A 26,861-nucleotide genomic window follows, 5' to 3' on the forward strand; every position below is an offset into this window, starting at 1 on the left:
TACATGCATGATCATGTATACATGTGAAAGAATCTCTTTGGTATAATAACAAACATCAAATGTGGTATGCAGTGTAGGGTTACAACTACCAGAATAAATTGCTACAAAATTAGAATAATAACCATTACATGTGTATAACTACAATAGTATACCTATTATCAAAACACACCAGAATTAATGTTACACTATACACATGCAGACACTACTCTTCTTGTAAAGTATAAACACATTATTGCTATAAGGTCAGTAGCTGGTAAAGATCTGAATCCTTTTGTTTTCACAGTCACTAACATAGATGCTACCATTAGGACTGAGAGCTAAGCCAAAAGGGTAATAAAATTGGCCATTTGCAGTTCCCTTGGATCCGAAGCAATGAATGAAATTACCAACTTGGTCAAAGACAGACACATGATGATTGCGATCACCCACTAAGATGAAGCCATTCATATCAGTGGCAAGACTATATGGCTGATTCAATTGACCCCTATTAGATCCTTGTGTACCAAACTTGCCTACATAATGACCATCAAGAGTAAAGGTGACTATGCAGTGATTACTATGGTCAGCAACAAGCAACTGATTATTGACATTAACTGCTACATCATAGGGACCACCTAACTGATCAGAGCCAAATGAGATGCAAAACTGACCATTGTACCGGAACACTGATATACGATGGTTACCGTTATCAGCAATGTATGCCTTACCGTTATGTGTTGTGATACCATATGGATCCTGTAATTTACGATCATGTGAACCGGAGTCCCCAAACTGTAGCAAGTAGTTACCATTGACATCAAACTTTTGCACTCTGTGGTTACCACTATCTACCACATACAAGTGATTGTCATTATCAAATGCAATGCCTTCTGGGTAATTTAGTTGACCATTATTCTTACCATGGCTACCAAACTTTACAGTTAATTTATCCTGACCATCAAATACATATACACAATGAATCAAACAGTCAGACACTGCCCACACACCATTCCTACCCAATGCAACACCGAAAGGCTTACCCATTCTGCCATTACTATTCGCTATCTTGTTAGGCAGGTTAAGTGCTTGGTAATTCCTAACCACAGCAATGTTGTAGGGACTTCCCCTAATTTTTTGACCATTTATGGACACATGTAACTTTATCTCTCCAACTTGCTCACCTACAAATAAAGCCACATAACTGCCATCATTGTTATCCCTCACCTCCCCAACAGTAACATTGCCTGCAAATGATTTTAGCTGGACAAATACCTTATGACCTCCTGTAGAAAAATGATCTCCAATACTATCCTTGGTAATAATGGTGACTTCTACTTTTTTACCTACAACGATGGATTGTGGAAGATTAACTACCTCAGAAGCACAGAGGTCTACATTAGCAAAGAAAGAGCCAAATTGTGGGAAATCATTTTTGACAGCAATAAATCCCATTGTGGCACATTGCACAGGATGTTTGTTCAGTTTCTTGTACTTCTTAGTCAGTTGTTGCATACCATCAATCACTTGTTTCATTGTAGACAATGCTTCTTGGTCAGAGCTCTTCTCTAGAGCATCATTCAGTTCCTTCATGCTCACAAGTTCAGCTTGTGTTGAATCCACTTCATCAAGTTGTGTTGTAAGTGCCTTCTCTTTCTGTGACACTGTGTTGCATACTTGTTGCTTCACTTGATCTTTCTGCTTCATCAGCTTTTCAACAAGTTCAACATAATGTTGATCAATTTGCTTGTTCACTTCATCACCTTGTTTTCTTATCTTCTTCTTCATCTTGTCAATGTTACAATGTACACCAGACAGATCTTGAATCATTTCTTCTATTGGAATGGTGACCTTCTTTAACTGAGACCGATGCTTACTGGCCATCTTGTTCACAGTGTCATGATCGTGGCCATTGTGATCTTTCATTGTACAATACATACACACCAGTTCATCACATGTCTCACAGTAGTGCTTCAGTTCATAATCATGTTCCTTACAAAGTGGGATCTTCACCTTAGCTTGGATGGCTGGTGTGTCTTTGTTTGATCTCAGTTCAGTTAATGGTACTACACCATGACCACGATACTTCTTTTGACGATTATGACTGTCATTACAAGCACTACATAGAAATGAATTACAGTCAGGGCAAAATGACACCACAGGATCATCTTCATCACATTCGTCACAATTGACTTTCTCTTCCCCAGCTACTTTCTTCTTCAGAATCAAATCATCAACAAGTCGGTTGATGAAGAAATTGGTAGCGAATTCCTTCACTCCTCCTGCAGGAACCTTAGCTTCCTTCCTACACTCAGGACAGATGATCTTGGATTGTACCTGCATCTTCTCCAGACATCCTTCACCGTAGGAATGATAGCAAGGCAGATACTTGGGGTTGCTGAACAATTGATTACATATTGGACATGTTAAATTATTTTGAGCTTTCTTCACCTCCACTGCTGACATCATTCACTAATAAAAGGATTGGGAAATATTAACACTAATTATTATGTAACTCTAATATCTATGATCAAGAGCAAGACACATGAAAGTGTGTCAGGCAGATATGTGACAACTGGAGTGGCTGCATGACAGACAACCATATTGTAGTCTAAACACACACTAATACACACCGTGTATTCGATATTCTAACCAAGTTGTGATACACACTGTGCGTCACAGCTCAAATGTGTATCACAGTTCAGTTGCATTTAAACTAAAAGGTATCAGTTTTGCAGTGGGAATCTACAGGTCAGGATACCCTCTAATTTAAAACTTGAACCAGCCATGTACGGGTGTCACATACTGACATGCACTGTAGCTGCAACTGCAGCTGAAGTCTTGACCACATAAATTCACCTTAATCTGTGACTTATACATTCTTCAAGCATTTTCCAATGCATGCCAATAATAATTTCTTGATGCATGCTACCAACAGCTGTGAAAGAAACAGCATTGCGATCATGATGAAATGTAGACAAGGTAAGACAGCTTTCTTGCATTAAAGCAGTGTTGGTGGTCTTTCTGGATTAGTCAGAAATTTGCAGTTATCCCATACATGCTGGATATTTATTGATCGTACAAATTTTGAATGCAAAATATCTACTGAGATACCTTACTATTTTCTCTACTGGGACTCTTTTCTTTGCATGTCAACTGTGTCTGGCATGAGATCTCACATGATTTATATGCATCCCAAGTTTAAAAAGCATATCTGTTCAGTGGGGCTTAAGGTGCATTATCATGTATTTGTCACATTTCATCAATCGGAAGTGACTTTATCACCCAAGGAGGTGCAGTGTGCTTTTCAATGCAAAACCATGTGGTGCACGTGATCGCTTCCAACCTCCTCACATATTGGTGGGTCTAGTAACAAAAATAACGTTCATGAAGGCAGCTGGAAGGGGATATAGGTTAACCACCATCTTCATTTTGAGCTTAATGAGAGCACAGCTCTTTAAAAAAATATTATGCAGTTTACCTGAATCGAGTGCCATTAAGGCAGGCATAATCACAAATAATCTTTGTGTGATTAAAGATGAACGAGAGTTCAGACGCAACCCCTAGTTGTATGCTAAGAAAAAGCTTCATACCATGAAGGATTCTGTAGGGTAATTGTTCAGTGTGTCTGAAGCAACACAACACTTTACACAAACTTATTCTAATAATAATTCACAGTATTGCAATCTCCTGCCATGGGTTGTAGACATTGTACCTGATTGTGATGTATCGCTGTTTAATAAATCTCCCATCACTCCTTCATTAGTCAAAGCTACACTTCAATGATGCTCAATGAAATCAGCCCCTGGCATTGATGACATTTGCCATCAAGCCATCATTTTATGGCTACATTGTTCAACAAACTACTAGATAGGGGTTCATCCCCAGCCTGCTGGGGACTAGCCCAATCTATAAAGCTGGCATCGCTTCAGATCCAACGAATTTTTGTCCAATTGCTTTAACATCTGTGGTTGGCAAACTATTTCACAAAACCAATAGCTTTCGTTTAAGAGGATTACCTACAGAAGAATGATGTGATCAATACAAGTATTCAGAAAGGATTTATCAGCAGCGTACCCGGAGTTTTTGAACACATTTACTCACTATCAGCAATTTTACCAGACAGTACATCAATTAGGAAGCCTGCAATGATCACCTTTCTTGATTTGAAGAATGCCTTTGGCTCTGTCCCACATCAACTTCTTTTTGACATGTTAAGAGCAGTCAGAGTTCCCTCTTCTGTTCTGAACTATGTTGAATCATTTTATTCACAGTTATTTGTTATTATTGCTACTAGGAATTGGGAGACTTTGCTAATTCCTTTTAATCGAGGTGTGTTTCAGGGTGACACTATGTCCCCCATAATGTTTTTGTTGGCTTTCAACCCTTTCCTACAGTTAGCTACTGAACTTAATCATGGCTATGGCTATACCATCCAATTACCATTGCCAAACTCAGAGGGTCTTCCCCCAATTGATTCTTCAATATATGTAAAGTGGACAGAACAAGGAAATGAACCTCCTGGTTGGTACCGTGCCTGTGTTTCAGAGCATTTTTAAGATGGCTCTTGGAGAATAGTGTATGAAGATACCTGCACTTCTTCTGTCTCTGAGATACTCGACTTGAGATCTGTTGATTGGCTACCTTGCTCAGAGAGCCAAGCGTTATGTTTCTCTTAACTGTTCTCCCAAGAGTTTAAAGAGTAAACAGAAACCTTCTCCAAAGTATTATTCTTCTATGGAACATTCAGTCAAGGCTTATGCAGACGATGTGACATTGATATCGGATTCCCTAGAAATACATGCCTCTGTGTTGCAGCAAATTGATCGAAAGGCTGCAGACCTGGATTTGTCTTTTAAATCTTCCAAGTGTGTCTCCTATTTGTTTGATGGCCACAGTCATAGGAAAGAAGGCATACAACTGTCTGGAGGTTGCACTAAGTCAATCACTGAAGGCAGCATTAAGTTTTTGGGAAAATCATTGGAAGTGTCCGAGTGTCGCTAAAGCTGCTGCAAACAAGAAAATGACTGACTCACTGTCTCAACTCTTATCAGCCACAGACCTGCTACCAATCCGTGGTGAATATAAGTTATGGTTATACAGGAACTATATTGTTTCACTATTACATTTTCATTTGTCTGTGGATGCTATTACTAAGTCTGCTATTGGTAAGTTAGAGAATTTGGCTACCCGCTACCTTAAGAAGTGGTTGGGACTTCCCAGATGTGCTACTCGGGCCTTACTTTACTACCCTGGTGTCTGTTGTCCCAGTGTATCAGTGGTGTCCAGAGAGGCCAAGTTAAGTCTCCTGTCTTGCATCAGCACATCTGGAGACCCCCACTCTAGCAGTTGGGGCTGCAGCTTCATCTGGGTGATGCTTATTTACAGACTCAAGCATCTGATTATCAACTTTTATCTGAGGCACATTTACAGTTGTCATCTTTTCCAATGGCTCTGCTTTCAAAGAAACTGCTAGCAGCTGATGAATGCTCTAGATATGATGATTATTTGGATACTTTGTCTGTTCAGTGTAAGCTTAAAAGACTCTGTGTGTTCGGAATATTGCTATAAAACTTGGAACAGACTTTTGTTGGGGTGTCATCCTGGTCACTCTTCCTTTATCCTGCAAGCTGCTTCTGATACCCTTCCCACACCAGTAAATCTTCAGCAATGGCATATTCAGTGTGATGTGAAGTGCTCTCTGTGTGGTAATACACGTCCCACCATTGCTCACATTTTAGGGGGTTGCCCTGTTGCTTTTTCACAAGGCCGTTTTACTTACAGACATGACCAAGTTTTGCACTGCATAGTTTCCAATCTCTCCGGTCTTTTGGCGGAGTCACAAACCATTCATGTTTATGCTGACTTACCAGGAATGTATGCTAGTGTGTCTCCTCAGGCAACCATCCCTCCATCACTTATCATAACTCCTTATTGTCCTGATATAGTGATTCACAATAAATCAACTAATGCAGTTGTGCTGTTAGAGCTGACATGTCCTTTGGACTCTATCCAACATTTGGAATCTGCAAGAGATCAAAAGCAGACCAAGGAAGATTACTTACAGATTTTATCAGAACTGGACAGATTGGGAACTCCTTGTTACTATAATACCATCGAAGTTAGTGTTCTTGGCCATTATTTACAATCATTACTGTCCTCACTGTGTAATGCTCTGGCTATATTCAACAAGCTACGGCAATCTTGCGATCTCAATGTAGAAAGTTACTTGATGAAGCTGCTGGATTATCTATTACCGCATCTAGAAGAATATTTCTAGCAAGGAACTGTGCTGAGTGGTCGGTAAACACATAGGACTATTTGTTTATTCGCTGTTATTTATGTTTTGTGTGCTTGCTGTTGTTTTGTTGTAATTTCACTCCTTGCACAATTTTGGGGACATGTAATAAAAGACATAATAACCCGCAACACGTGATAGATACTTCAGATTCCGGACAAGAGCAGTGAATAGCAATTAAAATGAGCTGTAGCAGAAGGAATTAAGAGGAAGTTTAAGTGCAAGGTTGAAAAATCACTTACATTTTATATAGCAAATTCAATGGCAGATAATTGGAAGGGAGCACTCTGAAGTTATTTCAACATCTTAACACTCATTACATTGGTGCTAAAATGAAACAAAAACATGTCAGTTCTGCAGGTTAGTTTATAAAAATTACAGTGTGTCCATGATTAAGCACAATAATGTCCATTCCATGTAGCAGACTTCTTAATAATTATGTATATATATCCGAATCACTCATAATTTCGTACTGAGGATTTTCTGTCCGTTTGAATATTGCGTACTGTGTGCTTGACATAATCACATGAATAATAATGCAGTATGCAATACGCAATGTTCACACAGACAGAAAATTTTCAGTACAGTGGATTTTACATGCATTTGAAAATTGCATATTGCATTTATGCAAAATATTCCAATAGCATTGTTCATTTTACATACATGCAAACCACACGCAATTTTCAAACGCACGTGAAATTCGCTGCATACACAGACTACATTGTGTGAGACCAAATTTTGTTTTGGAATAAGTTTCGTTGATCATATATGCAAAATATTCACTGAGTCACCATACTATTTTCTTGACTGGGACTCCTTTCTGTCTTTCTAGTTTGTCAACAAAAGCATTAATAATAATATTTTACTGCATCTTTGGTCTGGTGTGAGACAAGGAGGTGTCACGTAGATAGGAGTTGTAGGTAGATCTGCGACCGTAGTCAAAGTCTTGACCGGTCAAAATTTTGCATTGACTAATAGCCTTTTTCAATCTTTGATTTATAGTGACGATATTTCAGAACTATTCGATTGTGGGTTGGAATTTTTTACCCTTGACCGTGGTCACAGATCTACTGCAGTGAGTGCCTGTGTGTCACCCCCTTGCATGATTTCAAAAAGCTAGTGGAGCTTCAAGTGCATTACCATGTACTTATCACATTACCTCAATCGGGAGTGATTGTAACACCCAAGGAGATCCAGTACACTTTTTAATGTAAAACCATTGGGCTCATGCGTACACACTTCCAAACTCCCAGCTTCAACAGTCAGCAAACTGAAGGAAATAGGTCAACCACCTCTTTTTTTCCAGCTTAGGCTCCTCCAAGAAAATTCATCGGTTTCCCATTTCCCATCCACACGTGCAGATTCTCTTCCCGCATGGTCATTCATTATTGCTGTCAAAATTCATTATTTATCCTGTAACTGCATAGGCAGCATAGCAGTAACTAGTTTAGCATTCAGAAAGCCATTTTAGCTAGCTTTTCACTGTTAAGGTTCTTAGTTTAAATATTTCTACTGTATTCATACCTGTAAGTTAGTTATGAAAATTGAAAATTAGTGCCAATATCTATAATGAATACAGGATAATGAACCGCCCGCCCGCATGTATTTTTAAGGTCAATGAAATGGGAAACAAGGAGTTTTGTTGGAGTGGCCTTAAACATTTCTACTGTATTCTTACCTGCATGTTAGTTATGAATTTCAAAAATAAGCAGTGTTGGGAGTAACGTGTTACATAATATTATTACTTTTGTGGTATCTCAGTAATACAACGAAATACGCTATAAAAACGGATAATATAACTCAAGTTACTTTACTTACAAATGTAACGCGTCTAATATTACGTAATATTATTACTACAAGTAACGAAGTTACTAATCTCGTTAGTTACCCTCTGAGTAACGCCTAGCCACAAAGAAGTAACGAAGCCTACTGAATGAAGCTTATTCACCAGCTTCTTGCTTATAACCAAGATTTGCACATTGTCCAACAACGCAATCATGTCACGTGATAAGGTGGTAGTTTCACACGTGACAGCTTAAGGCTGTGGACACAAAGTAATATAATATTATTAGTTACTTTATTTTATGGGTAATATGTAACTATAGTCACAGTTCAGTTGTAATATGTAACTAGTTACTTTTACAAAGTAACTTGCCCAACACTGCAAATAAGTACACCTATAATGAATAGTGGATAATGACACCCACCCACCCCCCACCTAGTCTCGTGCCCAGACCGCTTTTTTTCTTTTTGTGTGGGGGTGGAGAAAAAAAAAATTTTTTTTCCTCCGGCCCTAATGGCACTCCCTTCCTCCCACACATCTCTATAGAATGCTAACAAAATATTTGAAAAATTAATTATAACCTACAGAAAAGAACCTACACAGAACCTACAGCATGCCCAGGGTTCAATGGGCAGGCAGGTGCCCCTCAGCGACAGCAAGATCAACTGCTGGAGGCACACACGGACACTTGGATCTTGAGCGTGATCCTCTGATGCACATAACTGAAGAACGGAGCAAGGAAAACCCCAAACTACAACGGAGCCAGCCCATCACCACAGAATATGGGGAATTCCACTTCTCGCTCAGCAGGCGGGCAAGATGTTTATAAGTGGTGGTGGCAGCCCTTCCCATGCCACCCGAAGTGGAAAAAACAAGGGGGGTAAAACTCCCATGCTCCACCTCCCGCGGAGAAAAAAAGGACACAAAAAGAAAAAAAAAGCGGTCTGGGCACGAGACTACCCCCCACCCATGTATTTTTGAAATGGGAAACAAGGAATTTTCTTGGAGTGGGCTTAACAAGAGCACAGCATTTACAAAAAACGTTGTGCACTCCTGCAAAATACACTTGAGGCCAGTGCCAAACAAATACATGAAATAGACGTGACACGAATCAATCAACTGCAGAGTCAAAGCTGGTTCGACCAACACTGACAAGTTATATGTACACTTACCAAAAGTACGTGTGCTTCAGCCGCCAGTATACCTTCAAATGCCACCACAAGAATCACGAGCTTCAGCGGTTTTTTCGTGAACTTCCGAGTTGAGACAGCAAAATAAACAATCAGTCTGTAGCGTCGCGCACCATTGTCCATCGAGAGGCAAAGAAATACTTACCCACTATGACGACTGCAAAGTCTATAATATTACGGCTGCACAGATGTGTAAGCAGTGACTCATATATATAAATAACTATTGTTAACTAGTGTCTTGACAATAAAAAATGTAAACCACAAAATGTGCAAGAATGTAATTGTTACAAGCACACATACAAATCTTCTGTGTTATCAAGTCGTAATAAAATGCTAACAGACAAGTCATTATCGAAATCCCTTCGACTTTTTCAACCGATCAATTTCCACCTGCAAGCCTGCCACCTTTTTACGCTCCTCGTCTAAATCTTGTGTTAATATCTCAATATCTTTTTTGTATTCCGTTCTCAGTTCTTCGACAATCTTTTTGAGAGATGCCAATTCATCCTTTAGTTGTTTGACCGATTCCTCTGATGCACCTTTTATGACTGGAGCAGCAGAAACAGCCGGTGTTGTGCTTGTAGGTAATTCTGGTCTATTACTACAAAATGACATTACCACAGTAAACAAACTAGTTTAACTGTACTATACTACTGAAATGTTTACAAGTGTACAAATAGCACATACAATACAAGCAACCATTCTAATAGAGCATGCAATCACTTTGGTGTTTGGGATACAACTTGAATATCTCATGTTCTAAGGATGCATGAAAAATAATCGGTGGAAAAGAATTTTAACAATCCGTGAAAATAAACTGACCAATGTTGTACTACTTCTAAAAACCAGGAGTTCAACTAACTTTTTCTAAGCATTCAAATAATCAACATGTAATTAACGTACCTGTTGACCAGCCCAGACAAGTACTTTACTTTTGAACAATGCATGTATACAACATTTCACTAACACATACATGTACTTGTACTTCGTCAATTATTTTGCAATTCAGTGAGTATCACATGATTTCGTTGCTAAGGATGTGCAACAACCAAATTCAAGAAACCACAAAGAGTGTACAGAAGTATTTTCTTAAGGGTGCTCGCTGATATTTGAAGCCGTTTAAGTGCCAGCCCAGAAACCACATGCGGCTATTACATCATAATTGGCATTACTACGCATACTTGTAGTATCCGTGTTAAGTGGACATGTTTTGCACCAGAGAACACGAGGAAGAATAGCTCGAAGAATAGCATGTTATTTCGCTTTAGAATCGTCACTGAAGTGTTAGCAAATGATTGTCTGATGGATCAACAGTTATGAATTAATTTAAAAGTAAGTGTTATTTAAGGCAACAAGTGTGAACGCACTTTTCGCTTGTAGGCAAGTTCGTGCCTTGTTTTCTCGAGTGATAGGGTATGCTGGTAGTTAGTATTGTAATTGTAAGCTGCTTATGTAGGGGACAATGTTACCAGCTGGAATCACAAGGCGTTACAAGCTGATGATGATGGCGTGCCTAGCGTAACCTATCCAAGAGCGACTTGGAGACTCCAGGCGAAGCAAGAAGCTGTTCCTGTGTGTGAAGAAGAGAAAACAGAGCTTTTTGTGTTTAGAACAGCGTTTATGACATGTTATTTTGAAAAGTTGGTGATTGCGGTCAATAGGAATTTGTGTGGTTATTGTATCAATAATGTTGGGCGCACGCAATCTTTACACATGTTTACTAAAAATAAAACTAGTTTTTGAGTGATACCCGTGAAGGCTTCAAAGTTTGTAGGGAGATTTGCTGATAAATTCTCCAGAGGTCTATGTTTAGATTTTGTCCGTAGCGTTATGGCTTCATGAGTTACGGCACCGAGAACATGAGGTTTTGAATGGTGTAGCACACTTTTAGTACTAACTTAAGTTCTATGTACGCTGTGTACTAATACTAAACATAGAGTTGTGAGTTATAAGCTGAAGTTTGTTCAACGTGGTTTCCAGTGTGCTACTGCGAAAAATGGAGGACTAGTTTCGATTTAAGCGCTTCATAAAGAACTACGCATAGTTATAAAATGGTATAGGCTAGAAGAATTCTGTTTGGTTTGTGTTGAAGAGAAAGAGAAGCACTTCCAACGCAAGTAGCATATGGATTCATTTTATACATTATGTGAGTATTAGCAACAATACAAAAAATGCATGTTGTATGGCTTCAAATAGCCGCGAGCACCCTTAACGTTTGTAGTTTGTCTATCATATTTTTCTACAAATAATTCTTGGTTATTTATTTATGTACACATACAAGAGGGATGTGCCCCCAGTTAACCCAAAGGGACAACCCATTCCTGATCAACCATTACATAGATTTTCGGTTTCACTCATGTATATTTAAAACTGGCTTGACAAGCTTACCTGCCTGTATACTCACGCACGCACGCACGCACGCACGCACGCACGCACGCACGCACGCACGCACACACACACACTGACTACTTTTAACCTAAAACATTTTGCTCATGTGATTGGTGGCAAACAGATACATGCATACACGATTTCCCAAATCAATTATAGGAACTGAACAAGTCCCTGGTTAAAATAGAATTTTGGTGATTGTACAGTTACATACTGTATACTAAAGTAACCAGACCAATCAAAGTTGTTCCACACACAGTAACATGTATAATTATCACTTACGAAGTTGGTGGATGTTCAGTCGGCTGTGTTGGTTTTGTTGACGGAATTGATGGAGGCACTTTAGGCTAAAAACAAGTAAACAAAGAGGTAAACATAAGAGTTAAGGAATATCAAGATAAGAACAACAAGTACCCTAGTACAGCTTTAAAGGTACAGTATTCTGTACTTTGGCTACTATTCTTAATCCTAAAACTAAACAATTGCAAAAAACAGCCACACACCTCTCTAGTTTTCTTCTGCTGTAGCTCTCTTTTCCATGGTGGTATTTCAGCTTCATCCTAGTGGATAAGTCAACACACACAGTCACAATGGCAGTAGCTACTATGATCAATTATGGTTAACACAGTGTTCACTCTAGTACACTAGTTCACACATTTGTACCTGTTTTGGTTGTGATTCTTCTTGGTCACTAGTTGTCTTGTGCTAAAAAAAGCATATATTATATACAGTATACAGTATTGCAGAGTTTCATGCTTCATTCAGGTCCCCCCCCCCCATAAACTCCCCCGGCCTTGGGTGTGGGCAACCCCCCGTCTACTCTAGATAAGGCATAACACTATGTACAGAAGTATGTATGGGTAAGAGTTACATTCTTGTGACAGTGGTATTATACTTGTTACTATTTCACAGAGAAATACAGACCAGCTGATTCTGATTGCTACAAAGACATTTATCCATTGTAGTTTACAGCTAAGAAAACGGGTGATTTCACACTTACTATATGAGTCCTTGATGGAGGATTGTGAGTCATTTTAGGACGAGTGACAGCAGCTTGATTGTCCAGTCGTTCTGTCTTAGGTATCATATCAAAATCAATTGGCTTTTCTACAGGAGAACCATTAACCAATAATGTACATGGACACACCCAATGTAACATGTTTAATGGACACAAAACGAAACAAAAAGGTCTTGCCACCTTTCTCTTCTACTGGTTTTGGTTTTTCTGAAAGAAAACGTTCATGAAGAGTGTGTCATTGGAACTATGAGCATATCATACTTGTATGGTATACAGTGAAACCTCATTAGTTGGGCCAACTAGTGTAAGTCACCAATTATCGCCAGGTGCCAGACTACGGAGAACATAGAAGCTACCCAGTAACAGTATGGGCTGTTATACCCTCAAAAATATTTCTTACGATTGTTTTCATTATACAGTAGTTCTTAAAGCGCTCTACACAAGCTTTGATGGTTACCCATGAAGTATTGGAAACCGGTACGCTTTTGTGTCTAACCTGAATATCTCGAGCAGCTGGCTTCATCTTTGTAAAACTTCAGCTTTCCAGACTGTATAACCCACAAATATTTCACAAACAACCAACAAAGCAATTACCCACGAATTCACACAGTCTACCGATAATAGGTCAATCACTGAAGTACAGGATGTCGATAATAGGTACCTGATGTTGATAACTGGTGCACGATAAGCTTTGTGATTTCACTTCTAACACTACGTCACTGACATAAGATTAAAGAATTTTGTGTGCAAAGAGACTAAGGATAGCTTTATTTAGTAAGTACTTCAAACCTGAAGTTCATGCAATAAACAATTACAATTGCTTGATGCTGATAATTGGCGACCTGCGCTATTGAATTACATGACATATTAGACATGGTTTCAACAGTAGATTATCAGGTTGTACCTTAGTTATCATTTGGGACCTACAGATTTGACATAATGAAGTGGTCAAACTAAATCTCAGAAGCATCAGGGACACACATAATAAACACAACAGTATAATGTTTATTGGCAGACTACTCTAATAGAACAGTCAGCTAATATCACAAAGTATGTATATCACACACAACAACACAAAATAACAAGTACCAGGTCTAGATGTGACAGGAGGTGGTGGTCTTGAGGCAATAACTATGGGAACACAAAACCCATAGTTCTTAAAATATGTAATTGATATGCTGGAAATCTTCAGATTGTAAATGTATTCAAAATCCATTATGGATCTCTTACTTTTCAAACATACTTAGTGAAGCTAATATAAACATCTTACGCCTTTATAAGGCCTTCTGGTATACAGGCTCTGCCTTTACCAAGTACTTTAATCATAATCATAATACACATATGTATATATACAGGGTTGTAATATTTTAGTAACAATGTCAACAGACACAGTAATTTTAAAATTAGGTCTTAAAAATTTCCAGCTCACACACACACACAGCATATCTTCTGTACATTAAATGCTTCAATCGAACAATCACTATTGATAAGAGTTAAGTTAGGTGGCTCAGAAAAAGGGTCCTATCCTTTGTCTAAACATTAACAGTGTTGACATGTAAATCACTTTAACCCTTAAACCCACAGAGACTTTTTTGGAAATGCATGCTTACACAATATGGGCAATTGGGCATGCACGACGATGCTAGGTGGGTAACTTAATTTTTATAGCCTACAAACACACATAAATTAAAAGTGTGTTCACTGGGCTAAGGTTAAATGAACACTGTAACTACAGTGACTTACTTGTTATGAAGTGATGACCAGCGACAAACAGCGTTTCCGTGTTTCAGAAATCTTGCCATGTGTTTAATTTTGATTGTGGGTTTACTCACGTGAGTCACATATGGCCTGATGGAGAATTTCACGACGAATCAAATGGGAGTTGTTGCAAGGTGATAGGAGCAACTACCATCAAGTTATCAACCATTTTATAAAGGTATGTAAAGGGTTGGCGTGTTTCTTTACTGAAAAGTTATTTTCACGGCTAGTTTTGGCCTCACCATTTAGCATTAGGGTAAAACCCTAATTATCATTTTAATCCTTGTTACATCACAAGTAGAATGACATAAATTACAAAGCCATATGATGGATGCTTCAAAAGTTACAGCGCTTTGTGCAAGGCATGCGTTAGAGGTGCAACGATATGGCAGATGAACGTATCGATATATATCACGATACAGCAATATATCACACGATACACATGTTTAGTTTGATAAAGTCTACTGCAAAGGTCAACTAGTAACCTATATAGTAGACTAGCTGCTGTGCACTCATTATTGTAATATTTGTATTATGTACATGCTTACTTATTACTATTGTTTTCATATAGTAACTTAGCAAACATCGAATGAATATGTTCTAAGCAGCTTATTTTCCAGCAGAATCAATTAAAGAAGTATATGTATGATCTTCACCATTTAGGATAATTGTTGTTGATAATAAAAGCATGTAAAAGACAACGTGATCACACTACTGCTGCTGCTGCTGCTGCTGCTGCTACTACTACTACTACATGGTAGATAGTTTAAACAGTTTTGTTTTTATATAGGAAAATGAGTTTGTCAATATTGTCGGATGTTAAACGAGATCTTTTCTCAGAAACCACGTTTCCAGCAGCACTGAAAAGTTGCTCACTAGGTACGCTAGTGGCTGTGATGCATAAAAACATTTTGGCAAGTAAGGTGAGATATTAGTATAATGATTCGTGTTCCTTCCATCATAATAAAGGTTGCTTGTTTTCTAAACCAACTGGTTCAAGTTTGTACTTTTTTAGTTCTGTTTCAGCAACCTCTGAAGCAACAACATTTTCTCCTGCCCTTGGTCTAAAAGCACCATCAAAAAACTTCTCTAACTAGTACGCTTAGGTTGCGGTTCCTCTGATTGTTCAGCACAAGAGTGTGTGGTAGATTCATGCTGTTTGTTTTGTCTCTAGGTTATCTTCCCTTTCTTGTAATGTTGTAGATGTTAGCTCAACCTTGACTGCACTTCGCACCGCCCATTTTTATCGTTCTGTAAGCATCGGAGCTGTTTGAATCTGGGATCCAAGTACATGGATACATGAAGTATATTTTCAATTTCATCACCTTGGTATCTGGTTACCAAATCTTGCTTTATTTTTTCTTTAATTTTCTTTGTAACATCTTTATCACTGCTGTCTGTAACTAGTAACACTGTTAAAAGACGGTTTAGTATTGGGAATACCACACCAATGGTTGGGTATAATTCTCCACTAAAATTTCAGTTGCCTGGTAAAAATGTTCCAAATTTTAATCAACTCCTCCATGGTAGCAATTTCATCTGTAGAAGGCATGAGTGATCTATTATCTCCATCTTCCAACAGCATAGCACAAATAGCTTCTTGTTGCTCTAAGAACCTCTTTAACATTTCATATGTGCTACCCCATCTTGTGATGCAGTCATTTATCAACTGGTGTTCAGGTAAACTTTTACAAGCGCAGTCAATGCTACTAAAGGTTTTAGAACGAAGTCAGCCGCTACCAAAAGATAGTGAACGATGGCAAAGTTTGGTTGAAGCAGTTGGTAACTTCATTGCGTCTGATATGCAGCCATTGTCCGTGGTGGAGAACGCTGGATTCAAACAATTGATGTACACAGCTGAGCCACGTTTTAAAATTCCGTCTCGACCTTACTTTACAAATACGGTGATTCCAGCTATGTATACCTGTAAGAGAGAAAACTGAGAAATTGTTTACCTTCTGTGTAGTACTGTAGTGTGACTACAGATATCTGGACAACTCAGCATAGCACAAAAAGCTATATTAGCTTCACTGTTCACTGTGTCACCTCTTCGTGGGAACTTGCGAGTTACTGTTGATCAACAAAGGAACTACCAGGAGAGCACGCAGCTACTAATATTAGCACCGCAATTCAACAGACGTTGAGTGACTGGAACATCAACAATGAAAAAGTAGTGGCTGTAGTTAGTAGTTACCGACAATGCCAAAATGCAATCGGTGATCTGGATTTGTTTAACTTCCCTTGTATTGGCCACACGCTGCAACTTGGGGTGAAGAAAGCATTTGATGTGCCAAAAATTCACATAGCACTTGCTCGAGTTGGAAGACTAGTGGCCCATTTTCATAGATCACCAAAATCTCTGTCAAAATTAAGAGAGAAGCAAAAGCTGTAGGGCTTGTCTTTGTCTCCCTCCTCCTTTAACAATAGTGAATATTCATTTCGATGGTGCCGCTCCAAATGAGTACGAAGGTTAGTTGTATTCTTAGAATATAAAACTTCTGACAAACAAAGTTGACAAACAGCTTTCTCTCTTAACAGAATCCCTTCTTCATTAGTGAAAAACCCAAAATGCTTCCACATGTGGCTTTTCCCCATAGGGTTTTGGACTATTCTGTTACGTGTATCACTGCCAGATGCCATTTTCAACAACTCAGCAAATACATTAATTGGTTCAAGTGCGCATGCACAAATATCAACTAATCAATATATCGATTCACTTAAATTTGAATCGATCCTGTATCACTTTCATTATGCATTGATTCGTATCCATACATCGATATATCGTTGCAACTCTAGCATGTGTATTTATTAAGTTTAAATCCAGTTTTCTGGATTATGTGGGTTTAAGGGTTAAACCAGGCGGCTGTGCTATGTGCCTAAAATTACTGTGTGCAAACTAACCTGGCTTGTTCTCTGAGTGATCTTCTGAAGTATTATCATGTGGTCTTGAAGGTTTACCTGCACAGTAATCACACATTTACTAAACGACTGAATGGAGGACAAGCAATGGAATTACACATATCACAGTGCTGATCACAATTTCAACACATACACTCACCAGGTGGTTTGGGTGCTGTCTTCTTAGCAACGGCCGGTGGAGGTGGTCCTGTAATTGAAACACAGCTAAATACAACTAATATAAATGCTATAGCCAGTTTTATTAAAACAGTCAGTGACCACATGTTTATGTCACTTACTGCCGCCTGTCACTCCTGGTAGAGGTACAGCACCTGGTCTTCTTGGTGGTGCCTACAATATCATAACAATTGTCATAATACAAGCTATATAAATTAAGCATACAGTGAAACCTAGTAATACAGTGCTCCCTCCCCCTTGGGACCAAGAAAATAAGACACATTCAGACAATCAAAAAGTTTGGATAATCAAAGCCCATTCATTTAATATACAGAGCCCTATTCAAATACTCTAATAGAACATACGTCTTAGACAATAGAGCAGTCATTTCTACAGTTTGGTTCAGATAATGAGGTTCAGATAATCGAGGGAACACTGTAAGTTCATAGTCTCATTGTTGGGGTCATTTTTCAGTGCCAAAGATGACCTAATTGATGAGGCTTCACTGTACATACATATACAGTATGTACAATACAGTATGTACACAACTGAGGTTCGTTACTACAATATTTACAGCTGCAGGCTTGGCTACCCCCCTCAACATGTAACCTCAGTAATTTAAGTTTGTGGGTAGCCTCAACAACATCGTTCTCGGGTCTCTTAATAGGGTAGAAACTTTGCCTACTACATGTATGTTGCGAATTATTTCTATTTTCAGAAAAACATAATATGATCACATCTACCCAGTGAATGAGAAGGTGCATGTGTACTACACACAAGAAAGCAAAGGAACACAAGTCTACGACTGCAGTATAAACTACAGTATAAACTACAGTACCCAGTAGAACAATGGGGCAGTACTGAAGTAACTACAAATTCTCAGAAATAGTACCTTACAGGAGACAGTAAAACCATGACCCACTAAAGGTACGAGCACCCAAAGTCCCACCTGTTATGTGAACACAAGCACATACATGCATGCACACACATGCGCACCTCATTCTCTTTGGCAGTAGGAGGGTTTGTTTCTTCACGGGATGGTAGTGGTGGTGTTGGAACTTTTGCTGTCTCTTTCTTTATCTCTATGAAATTATCAGGAACCATCCCAACCTTGTTTCCTAATTTAACTTTCACCCTGTAGTGTATGTACACAACAACATGAGTAAAATGAATACTTCATACACAAACATGTCTGTCTGTTTGAACAACCATAGGAATATTAGCAAAAGGAATCCTTGAAGAACATTGTTACAGAATATTTCAGATCAGTTTGAAGGCACATTTGGATCTAATTGTACCAACTTATACTGCCAAGTCCACAAATAAGCCTACCATCCTGGCTCAGCTGGATCTTTCTCATCGATGATAACTTCAACCGTGTCATCCACTTTGATGGATAGCTCATCTTCTTGTGTGGCCTCATAGTCAAACATCACTCGAGCCATTTTCTTTGCTGGAGTTGTTGCACTAGCTCTTTGAACTAAAATGACATCACCAGACCGGGAAACAAAACAAAGGCACAAAAACAGGTTAAGCAAGACACAACACAGGACCATCAAGGCAGAAAACAGGTGAGTAGTGCAATTACAATTATACAGTAGAAACTGTAGGGTCTACACAGCACCTGAATAAGTTCAGACATAGAGTATTCTGGAAAACAAAAAAAACTTGGACACTCAGTATAAAGTATCCAGGTTCCACTGTATTTATATGTATACCAATAAAGGGTGAGAGCATGATCAACAAACAAGAAGCTACCACACTGGGTACATTACAGGGTGTAGATAATCAATACAAACATACATACCAGGTGGTGGTGGATGACTGGCGGTACTGCTGGGCACTACAGGTGGTTTGTGTGGTAACTTGGGAGATGAAGTTGGCAATGGAGGCTAAGAGGAGTACATACACATGTGACCTAATATCTATTACATGCAAGTATACCACACTGATATGTTACATGTACAATACCATATATGACCGTCTCTGCAAAAATCCACTCACACAATTTCCGAATTCGTCTCAGTATTAATTATCTACAGTGTCCAAGGAATCAATTACCAAAGTTTCAGTCTATTATAGTGAGTACGTAGCTTTGGAATTATAGTGCTAGACAGTAGGAAGATGTGTGGATTATTGAGAGATTGAAGACCAAAGAAATTCATATGTACAGCAGCTATACCTACAGGCATTTAAATTTGCATCCACAACATCTGTTTACATCGGTCTACATACAGTATTTGGAATAAATGCTCACCATGAATAAGCAAATCAACCGACTACAGGTTTAGCCCTATAGTCGTCTGTGCATACAAGTATGAAGGAAGCAATATGATAAACTTTATTAAATCCCAGTGCATGGGAGTATCAAAGCGCTGCGCTGGGTTATAACTACCATACAGCTAGACAGAGCGGCGCTGCTACTGTACGATATATTAGTTATTACCCAGTGATAACTAACTTATCACCCTGTTGCGGATCCACTCAGTCTCGTTCGTGACATCATAATAACCACGAATGGCATTGTTTACCAATGGAACAAAGAGCCAAATAAGGAAATATTGATACAAATTACACCAATACAGCACTTAAACTAGCTAAATCTTACAAGAAAACTGTTAATCCTTTACACAATAACACTACAAGTTGCCAATATGATAGTTTAACAAATGTCAAGAATAGTCCGTGACGATTTTCACTCCAGCAATCACTCTCAACGGTCACTATGGTGAAGAACTAACTTCCTCTAGCTTCATCGTTCTATCTCGGACTACGGTAGCTACTTGTTGGTCTTTATTTTTCTCTTGCACACTACGCGACACCACCATACCAACCTCTGACGAAGGTGAATCGTACCTGGAACTGCTGCTTTATAACGCCGCCCTTTGCTACAGTTTGTAGGCAGTATGTAAGGTCTCCCTTGTAGCTACGAAGTAGAATCTCCACACAATTCAGACGAAATCTTGAGCACAGTGACAGGAACTCAAACCGGAACTTAATTTACTATCCGTAAACTTCTGCGCACTCCCACGCACTGGGATATAAAATAGTTATATCCAGTATACTCAGATGATATCATTGTTATTACACTCGTCCTCGGCTCCACCTCGGACTCGTGTAATAACAATGATATCACCCTCGTAATGGGATATAACTATAACTTATGTCCACCATGTTGTCAACAAACACACTTCACACGCATACTATTGAGGTCCAGAAATGAAATAAAGATATCAAAACTATTCATGGGCAGGAGAATAAGATGATGTATACCACTTCAGTAATGGCTCAATTAAAACTGTGGATTTCTTTTCATTTATATGGCATTTGCAATTTTTAAAATTTAGTTATTCTTTTAAAAGTATGCTTGTGCAATCTAGATGCTGAGATGGTCACAGAATGCACAGAAAAAGAATTAACATAGTGTACATTTTACCCCAATGTGTGTTTAACGATCGCAATACTTATGACAATGTACTTAAATGTCATTTATAGACCTAGCGTACTTATATAATCTCTTTAAGGTGCATATGCATATTTACAGATTCTGAACAGTACTAAATACCTTATCCTTCTTGATATCCTTTGGTGTATCTTGTGGTGGCTGCTGCTGAGGAGTTCTACGAAGGTTAGCTCGAAGGTTGGCGGGATCAAATCCTCCTAAAGCTGGTAGTTTCACTCCAGGACGACCTGTATGTTAAACATATGTATGAGACATATAATTCCTAGCACTGAGAAACTTTAATCTATGCAACTACACAACGTTGAATAAAGATTGATCAGCAACATGGCTTTCTTGTATGAACAACTGTATGCACAACCATGCTCACATATCACGTAGGCACACATCCTAGACACATGCATGTATGTGGACTACTGGTTTCCACCGCATGGGTCAGTAGCCACAGCACCAGACATGTGGTATGTTATCAGGTCCACCATGAGGACAACAAAAATACAAACACTACAAAGACACACACACATACCTGTACTTGGTGGTGGTGGTTCAGTCGGAGCTACAGCAGGTGGTGGTGTTGGCTCATTCACTTCAGGGATTTCCTCAACAAAGTTGCTAGGGAAGACTCCTTCCTTGGTCCCAACCCTACCCTTCCACCAGCCATCCTCTATTACATCCAATATGATCACTTCATCACCATCTGCTAGCTCTAGTTCATCTTCAGCTTCTGGATGATAACTGAACCGGGCCTTAGCTTTACGTAGCTTGTTGCTGCCTAAAGAGTAAACCATTAAATAATTAACATATCTGTGTAGCATGTAAACAAGTGGTGTACATGATATGATGTACGTGTTATAACAATGTAAGTGTATACGTGTGTGTGCGCACATGTGCGTGTGTGCATGGCTTTGAGTCTACGGTGTACACATCAAGTGTATTCCTCATATGACACAATAACTCACCACCACTTCTTCCTCTCAGTGGCACATTGGCTGGCTCAGATACTGGTACTACAAGATAATACATATATTATATACATTTAACAAAAGTGAATAGTTTGGCCATATATGTCGTCATGTAACTCCCCAATGTATGGCAACTTGTCCAAGTTACATGCTTGCACAAATCTTTAAAATGTCATATGGTATCGTTGGCAAATGTACAGCTTTTCCAGTAATGATATTCTTTTTAATGCCCACCTGTTTATTTATGTAGATACAATAAGAAAATTAACACCTATAGCTTTCTAGTTATCTTTGCAATTGAACAAAGCCTCAGTTTCCTCCCTAGCAATACGGCTCGCCAATACCTATATTTTTAACCAAACATCTGTAGCTCGGTCATACCTACACATACTGTACCAGTTTGTATCCAGTATCTACAAAGAGTATAATGATTACACTAGACTGTACTAGTAACTGCTAACTGAATATGGGAGCACCAGTTCTTGGGCTTTACAAAAACAAAAAACTACAAAAACTAACATGGTACAATTTCATACCTGGTGGAGCCACTTCCGCTTTCTTCACAAAGTTATCAGGGAAGATGCCTCTTTTTCCATTTATCTCACCTTCCATCCATCCATCTTCAACAGCCCTACAGCTCTTAATGATGTTGCCAACACGAAGTGTCAACTCATCTGGTTGTTCAGCATCGTAATCGTATAGTACTTCTACTGTTTCTATAAATAGTAATGGCATCATGTGACGTATACTTTACATGGCTAAGTGTATGTGTGATGTGCATACATGTACGTGCATGCTTACTTGCAAGCACATGTGAACAATTGTGTGGCATACACAAGAGTGTACATTAACACTGTGTTTTCTGTACAGTAGACAATATGATACAATTAATGGCATTTCATGACAAAAGGTCCGGACCTATTCAGAATATTCACTCGTCAACTCCTCTATTATATTAGTAAAAATCCTAGAAAATTGTTGTCTACAGTATGTACCATCAAGGGTATGATATACTCTAAAAGAATCACACAAGAGACTACAGGAAATAGGCATACAGCTCATCAGCCTGATTGTCTATGGTCAAAGTATTTATGGAATGGCAATGAAAGAAATTAAAGGGTAACGTAAACATGTGATTGGGTGTAAAATATGAGTATGGTTGATGTGGTGTGTGTATAGTAGGGTTCTGTGAATGTGTAAGTATGCACAGCGAGCATATACACATGCATATGTGTCATTTTATTGGAGTGTACATATGAAAGAGCAACAATCAAAGTGTACAGTATTTACAAGAAGTAACAACAAAGAAAGAAGAGGTGTAAATAAACAAGTAATCTGTACTAGATGTGGAAAACAAAGTGGCACTGTCATCCCAGAATACTTTCACTATAGAAACCACTACAGGTAGATTGTCTGCCATATATGATGATGATGCAAGAAGTTATTCATGTTTATGTTAAAATTCCATAGGTTGGTAGGCTACTAAGCTGGTACAGTGAAACCTACCGAACCTTATTACAAGAGATGATGGTCACATGTCATCAAATATCTCGTGACTGCAAAGAAATGTTCAACCCATTCAAACCCCAACACCTCAGAATCAACATGAATTACATATTGCTGTATCACAGTCCCTTTTTCAGCCACCTAAAATTTTATATGGCTTTCATAGCTAAGACGCTAACTACATTATGCAAACTTCTTGTGAGTAAGACAGTAGTATTTCAGAATAACAAGAAGCAGTGTTTGGTTGTAAGCCCAATACATCGTAACATGTGATCAACCATCATCCTCTGCTTTACTACAACGGCCAAGTTATTTTCCCATAAGTGACCCTAATAACAGGGTCTCACTTGACAAAATTTACTGGACTATACAAACAGGCAAAACTTACCAGCCATGAATTAGATTGCAATGAAACCAAGTGGAATAATCAAGGCCTGTACAATGTACACACACATGTACTAAAGTGACTACAACAATATCACTAACAGAAATCACTTGACAGCTATTGTTAAACTATTTCAATTAACTACATACATAGTGTACAAAATGACAACCATTAAATGTTCAACTATTTGTAACGATACACGTTTTACACTGCTTAGGCCATCTTAACGAAATGACCTGCCTAATGAATCAGCTTAAATAAGGACACGCATCTAAAATTTTCTAGCCATAGGACAAGTTTAGATCATGCTTCAATTCTATTCCTGAGTAGTGAGTACTGCTAATCATGATGCACAAATAAAAATGTATTTGTGTATCTTATCTTATACTCTCAAAAATACTTGTGATCCTTGAGTTGTACTGAAAGAATAGTGGAAAGCATCAGTTAGCAAATGAGCATTGGTGAGTATGATTCTGTCTGGCGGCTCTTAAAACTTTAAGTTAAAAACACCATGTTACATCACACATACAAAGAGGTAGTTGAGGAATACAAACACTTCAACAACTTCTAAGTATGCAAGATACAGCGACAATTGGAAGAGTATCACTAAATGTGAATGAGGATATACAAAAATGTTCAAGGGTGTTTCTTCCAACTGCTAGTTGCATACATGTGGTGACCACTTTTGGATAGTCAGCAACTGCTCTGAAACAAAATTTAAGGGAACAAACAAGGGGGTGACACACAGGTAATCACTGTAGGTAGACCTGCAACCGCAGCCAAAGTCTAAGTCAAAGGTCAAGGCCACCAAATTCGTGCCAAGTCAACAGTCAAGGGTGAAAATTTACAACCCACAATCGAAAGTACTGAAATATCGTCGCTAGGTCACCAGTCAAAGGGGGGAAAAGGCTCTTAGTCACAGGTCAAAGGGAAATTTCAGTGGGTTAAGACTTTGACCGCGGTTGCAGATCTACCTACAGTGAGTGCCTGTGTGTCACCCCCCTGGGGGGGATTAATCTTACTCTAAATGTGCATCCGCACTCCTTGTACCTCAAAATTACAACTCATGTTTCCTTGCCATAACTATTACATGAATTTCTTGTACACCTCATGCAACAATCATCGAAAGGCTTTAATTATCATGTCTGATTGAGAAGACAAATATGGCCACAACAACTAAATACAAATTTCCAGAAAGTAACTGAAACATCCCCATGCACAACCACAGTATTGCAATACTTAGCAGAGTACCTAGGCGTGCTGGACGACAACCAATCTTAGGTATTAAATCATTACGGGCATGAAGGCGCCATTATTTCCACATTATATGCGGCAACATGTACGACTACATTTCGATGCAGCATGGACTACTTACACTGTCAGTTAAAGTAAGAGCAGTATAGCGTGTCTTCTACCGTACACAAGTGGTCCACGGATCCTGACGGCTGACGGAGCGCACTATAAAAAGAGAAATGGGTGTGTAATATTAAAATGTCCGCGCAAAACATAACAGTAATCGCTAATCTCATATGTGATAAATACAGCGATTTATAACATGGTATAATATACTAGAAACTAAATCATCGATAGTAGTGCTAACCTGAAACAGTTCAGTGAGATGAACAGTCAGCCATGTGCAAATAGATCATGTGATTACTTCTCCCACTCGCTCTACCAAACAACACGCCAGCGCTTAAAACTTAAAGCGCTTGCAATAATTTAATTAGAGGGTACATTCATAGATAATAGGCACTATGTTGCATTAAAGTTCCTCCCAAACACGAAAAAGGAAAGCGGCAAATTCCCTACCCAAACACAGAGAAAACAGTAATAAAAATCACATCAAAACGTGGTGTTGCTGAGAACTGAAGTGGCCACGCAAGAATCAGGGCGGGGCTCAGTGAATCTAGAATTGAGTCATCGAAGAGAAGCTGAAACTAGGCTAAATATGTGCATACTGATATTTGTTTTCAAGTGACAGGACGGACAGGTAAGTTAGCTATATTGTGTTTGTATTCGTAGAGAGATTAAGGCCACTCCAAATAAATTCTCTGTTTATTCCCGTCCTGGACTCAGGCATATTTGCATGCGGGCGGGTGGGCGGTCTATTTCCATTATTTCATTATAAGATTGACAGATTTTCAAGCCATTATTTGCCTGGCACAACCATAAAAAAGCATGCTTAAGCTTTGCATCTCTTTTTATGTTGCAAAAATAACACTAACCTGAATTTGTGCCGACTTGATAGCACTGTTTGTCGCGTGAGCTGACGCTCTCACAAGATAGCTTTTACTGAGCCTGTAAAGAATGCAAGAATAACCGGATAATAATGGAAGAATGCGGAATAAATGGAGTATTCAGAACTGACAGTAATCAAATTCGGGCGGTGGACGGGAAACAGAGAATGTATTTGGAATGGCCTAAAAGACCATCATGATAAATATTATTTATTATTTCGGCAACATGCAAAGCAGATTAGCCGCTAATTAGCTATCCCAAACCATAAGTTATAGCTAATTACTGTACAAAAAATTTAGCTAAAATGTTCAGTTTAATTAATTGCAGTGGCAGAGTGTTGTGCCACCAACAAACACACACACACACACACCCTCCCCCACATGATAAGTTACTTTCCAAGAACCACCAGGGAATAGAATTCACTACACCGTGGAAAATTGATTGAACTGACCACTTCAGCTAAATTTTCAGATTTGATTGTACAGTACTTGTTTGGGCGTAGCTAATCAGTTTTGCATGCTGTCCTCCCAAATAATAAATATCTTATATGATTTTGTTAATTGGCTTATCCTTACCAGAATACATTCATTTCCACCAGACACACTATAGAAATCATCATCTATCATCAAGTAAAATGGATAGTGATGTCTAGTGTGTCTGCATGCATGGTCACTCTGGTGGTGATGAAATGAACGTATTCTGGTAAGGATAAGCCAATTTCTCCATACATGTAAATTAAGCCTCTGAGTGTTGCTTCCTTCGTTTTGCTAAGGGTAACCAGTTGAGCTGTTCCAGCATAGCACTAACACTATGTACGCATTGAG

The 26,861-nt window shown here is 38.8% G+C and overlaps 3 protein-coding genes and 1 long non-coding RNA gene across 6 annotated transcripts; 2 read left to right on the top strand and 2 right to left on the bottom strand.

Moving 5' to 3' along the window:
* LOC136259163 (tripartite motif-containing protein 2-like) lies at nucleotides 1–9,349 on the bottom strand. The gene is made up of 2 exons (XM_066052606.1): nucleotides 9,230–9,349; nucleotides 1–2,448 (listed from the first exon to the last, which is right to left on the bottom strand). Exon 2 carries the CDS (start codon nucleotides 2,443–2,445, stop codon nucleotides 244–246), a length of 2,202 nt encoding a protein of 733 aa, XP_065908678.1. The 5' UTR covers nucleotides 2,446–2,448; nucleotides 9,230–9,349; the 3' UTR covers nucleotides 1–243.
* On the top strand, nucleotides 4,865–6,256 carry LOC136259270 (uncharacterized). Its single transcript, XM_066052758.1, has 2 exons — nucleotides 4,865–5,274; nucleotides 5,506–6,256. The coding sequence occupies exons 1-2, from the start codon at nucleotides 4,865–4,867 to the stop codon at nucleotides 6,254–6,256; spliced, it is 1,161 nt and encodes a 386-aa protein (XP_065908830.1).
* A 102-nt stretch (nucleotides 9,350–9,451) lies between the features above and the next one.
* LOC136259164 (SH3 domain-containing kinase-binding protein 1-like) lies at nucleotides 9,452–25,529 on the bottom strand. 3 transcript variants are annotated; one of them, XM_066052607.1, is made up of 20 exons: nucleotides 25,400–25,529; nucleotides 25,175–25,257; nucleotides 23,803–23,848; nucleotides 22,445–22,624; nucleotides 21,906–21,953; nucleotides 21,473–21,718; nucleotides 21,052–21,176; nucleotides 19,294–19,378; nucleotides 18,819–18,966; nucleotides 18,483–18,621; nucleotides 17,609–17,660; nucleotides 17,470–17,517; nucleotides 17,313–17,369; nucleotides 13,743–13,784; nucleotides 12,834–12,860; nucleotides 12,636–12,742; nucleotides 12,299–12,340; nucleotides 12,139–12,195; nucleotides 11,918–11,982; nucleotides 9,452–9,848 (listed from the first exon to the last, which is right to left on the bottom strand). In XM_066052607.1, exons 3-20 carry the CDS (start codon nucleotides 23,807–23,809, stop codon nucleotides 9,596–9,598), a joined length of 1,728 nt encoding a protein of 575 aa, XP_065908679.1. In that variant the 5' UTR covers nucleotides 23,810–23,848; nucleotides 25,175–25,257; nucleotides 25,400–25,529; the 3' UTR covers nucleotides 9,452–9,595. The 3 variants fall into 3 exon arrangements, with proteins under 3 accessions (XP_065908679.1, XP_065908681.1, XP_065908680.1); XM_066052609.1 differs by lacking the exon at nucleotides 18,819–18,966 and having other exon boundaries at nucleotides 18,483–18,568; XM_066052608.1 differs by lacking the exon at nucleotides 12,834–12,860.
* Nucleotides 10,341–10,994, top strand: LOC136259166 (uncharacterized). Its single transcript, XR_010703230.1, has 2 exons — nucleotides 10,341–10,579; nucleotides 10,704–10,994. It is a non-coding gene; the product is annotated as an uncharacterized lncRNA (long non-coding RNA).
* Nucleotides 25,530–26,861: the final 1,332 nt, after the last annotated feature.

The sequence above is a fragment of the Dysidea avara genome, chromosome 6, assembly GCF_963678975.1.
Source record: "Dysidea avara chromosome 6, odDysAvar1.4, whole genome shotgun sequence".
NCBI classification, from domain to species: domain Eukaryota; kingdom Metazoa; phylum Porifera; class Demospongiae; order Dictyoceratida; family Dysideidae; genus Dysidea; species Dysidea avara.

Bases quoted from the DNA above. Each gene is read 5' to 3' on its own strand.
- LOC136259270 (XM_066052758.1), top strand. From the start codon at position 4,865: ATGGCCACAGTCATAGGAAAGAAGGCATACAACTGTCTGGAGGTTGCA. The intron at 5,275-5,505 runs GTTAAGTCTCCT...TTGTCTGTTCAG, and splicing joins GTGGTGTCCAGAGAGGCCAA to TGTAAGCTTAAAAGACTCTG.
- LOC136259164 (XM_066052607.1), bottom strand. The intron at 19,379-21,051 runs GTATTTAGTACT...TACTCCTCTTAG, and splicing joins AGGATATCAAGAAGGATAAG to CCTCCATTGCCAACTTCATC. The intron at 17,370-17,469 runs GTGAGTGTATGT...ATTACTGTGCAG, and splicing joins GACAGCACCCAAACCACCTG to GTAAACCTTCAAGACCACAT.
- LOC136259163 (XM_066052606.1), bottom strand. From the start codon at position 2,445: ATGATGTCAGCAGTGGAGGTGAAGAAAGCTCAAAATAATTTAACATGT.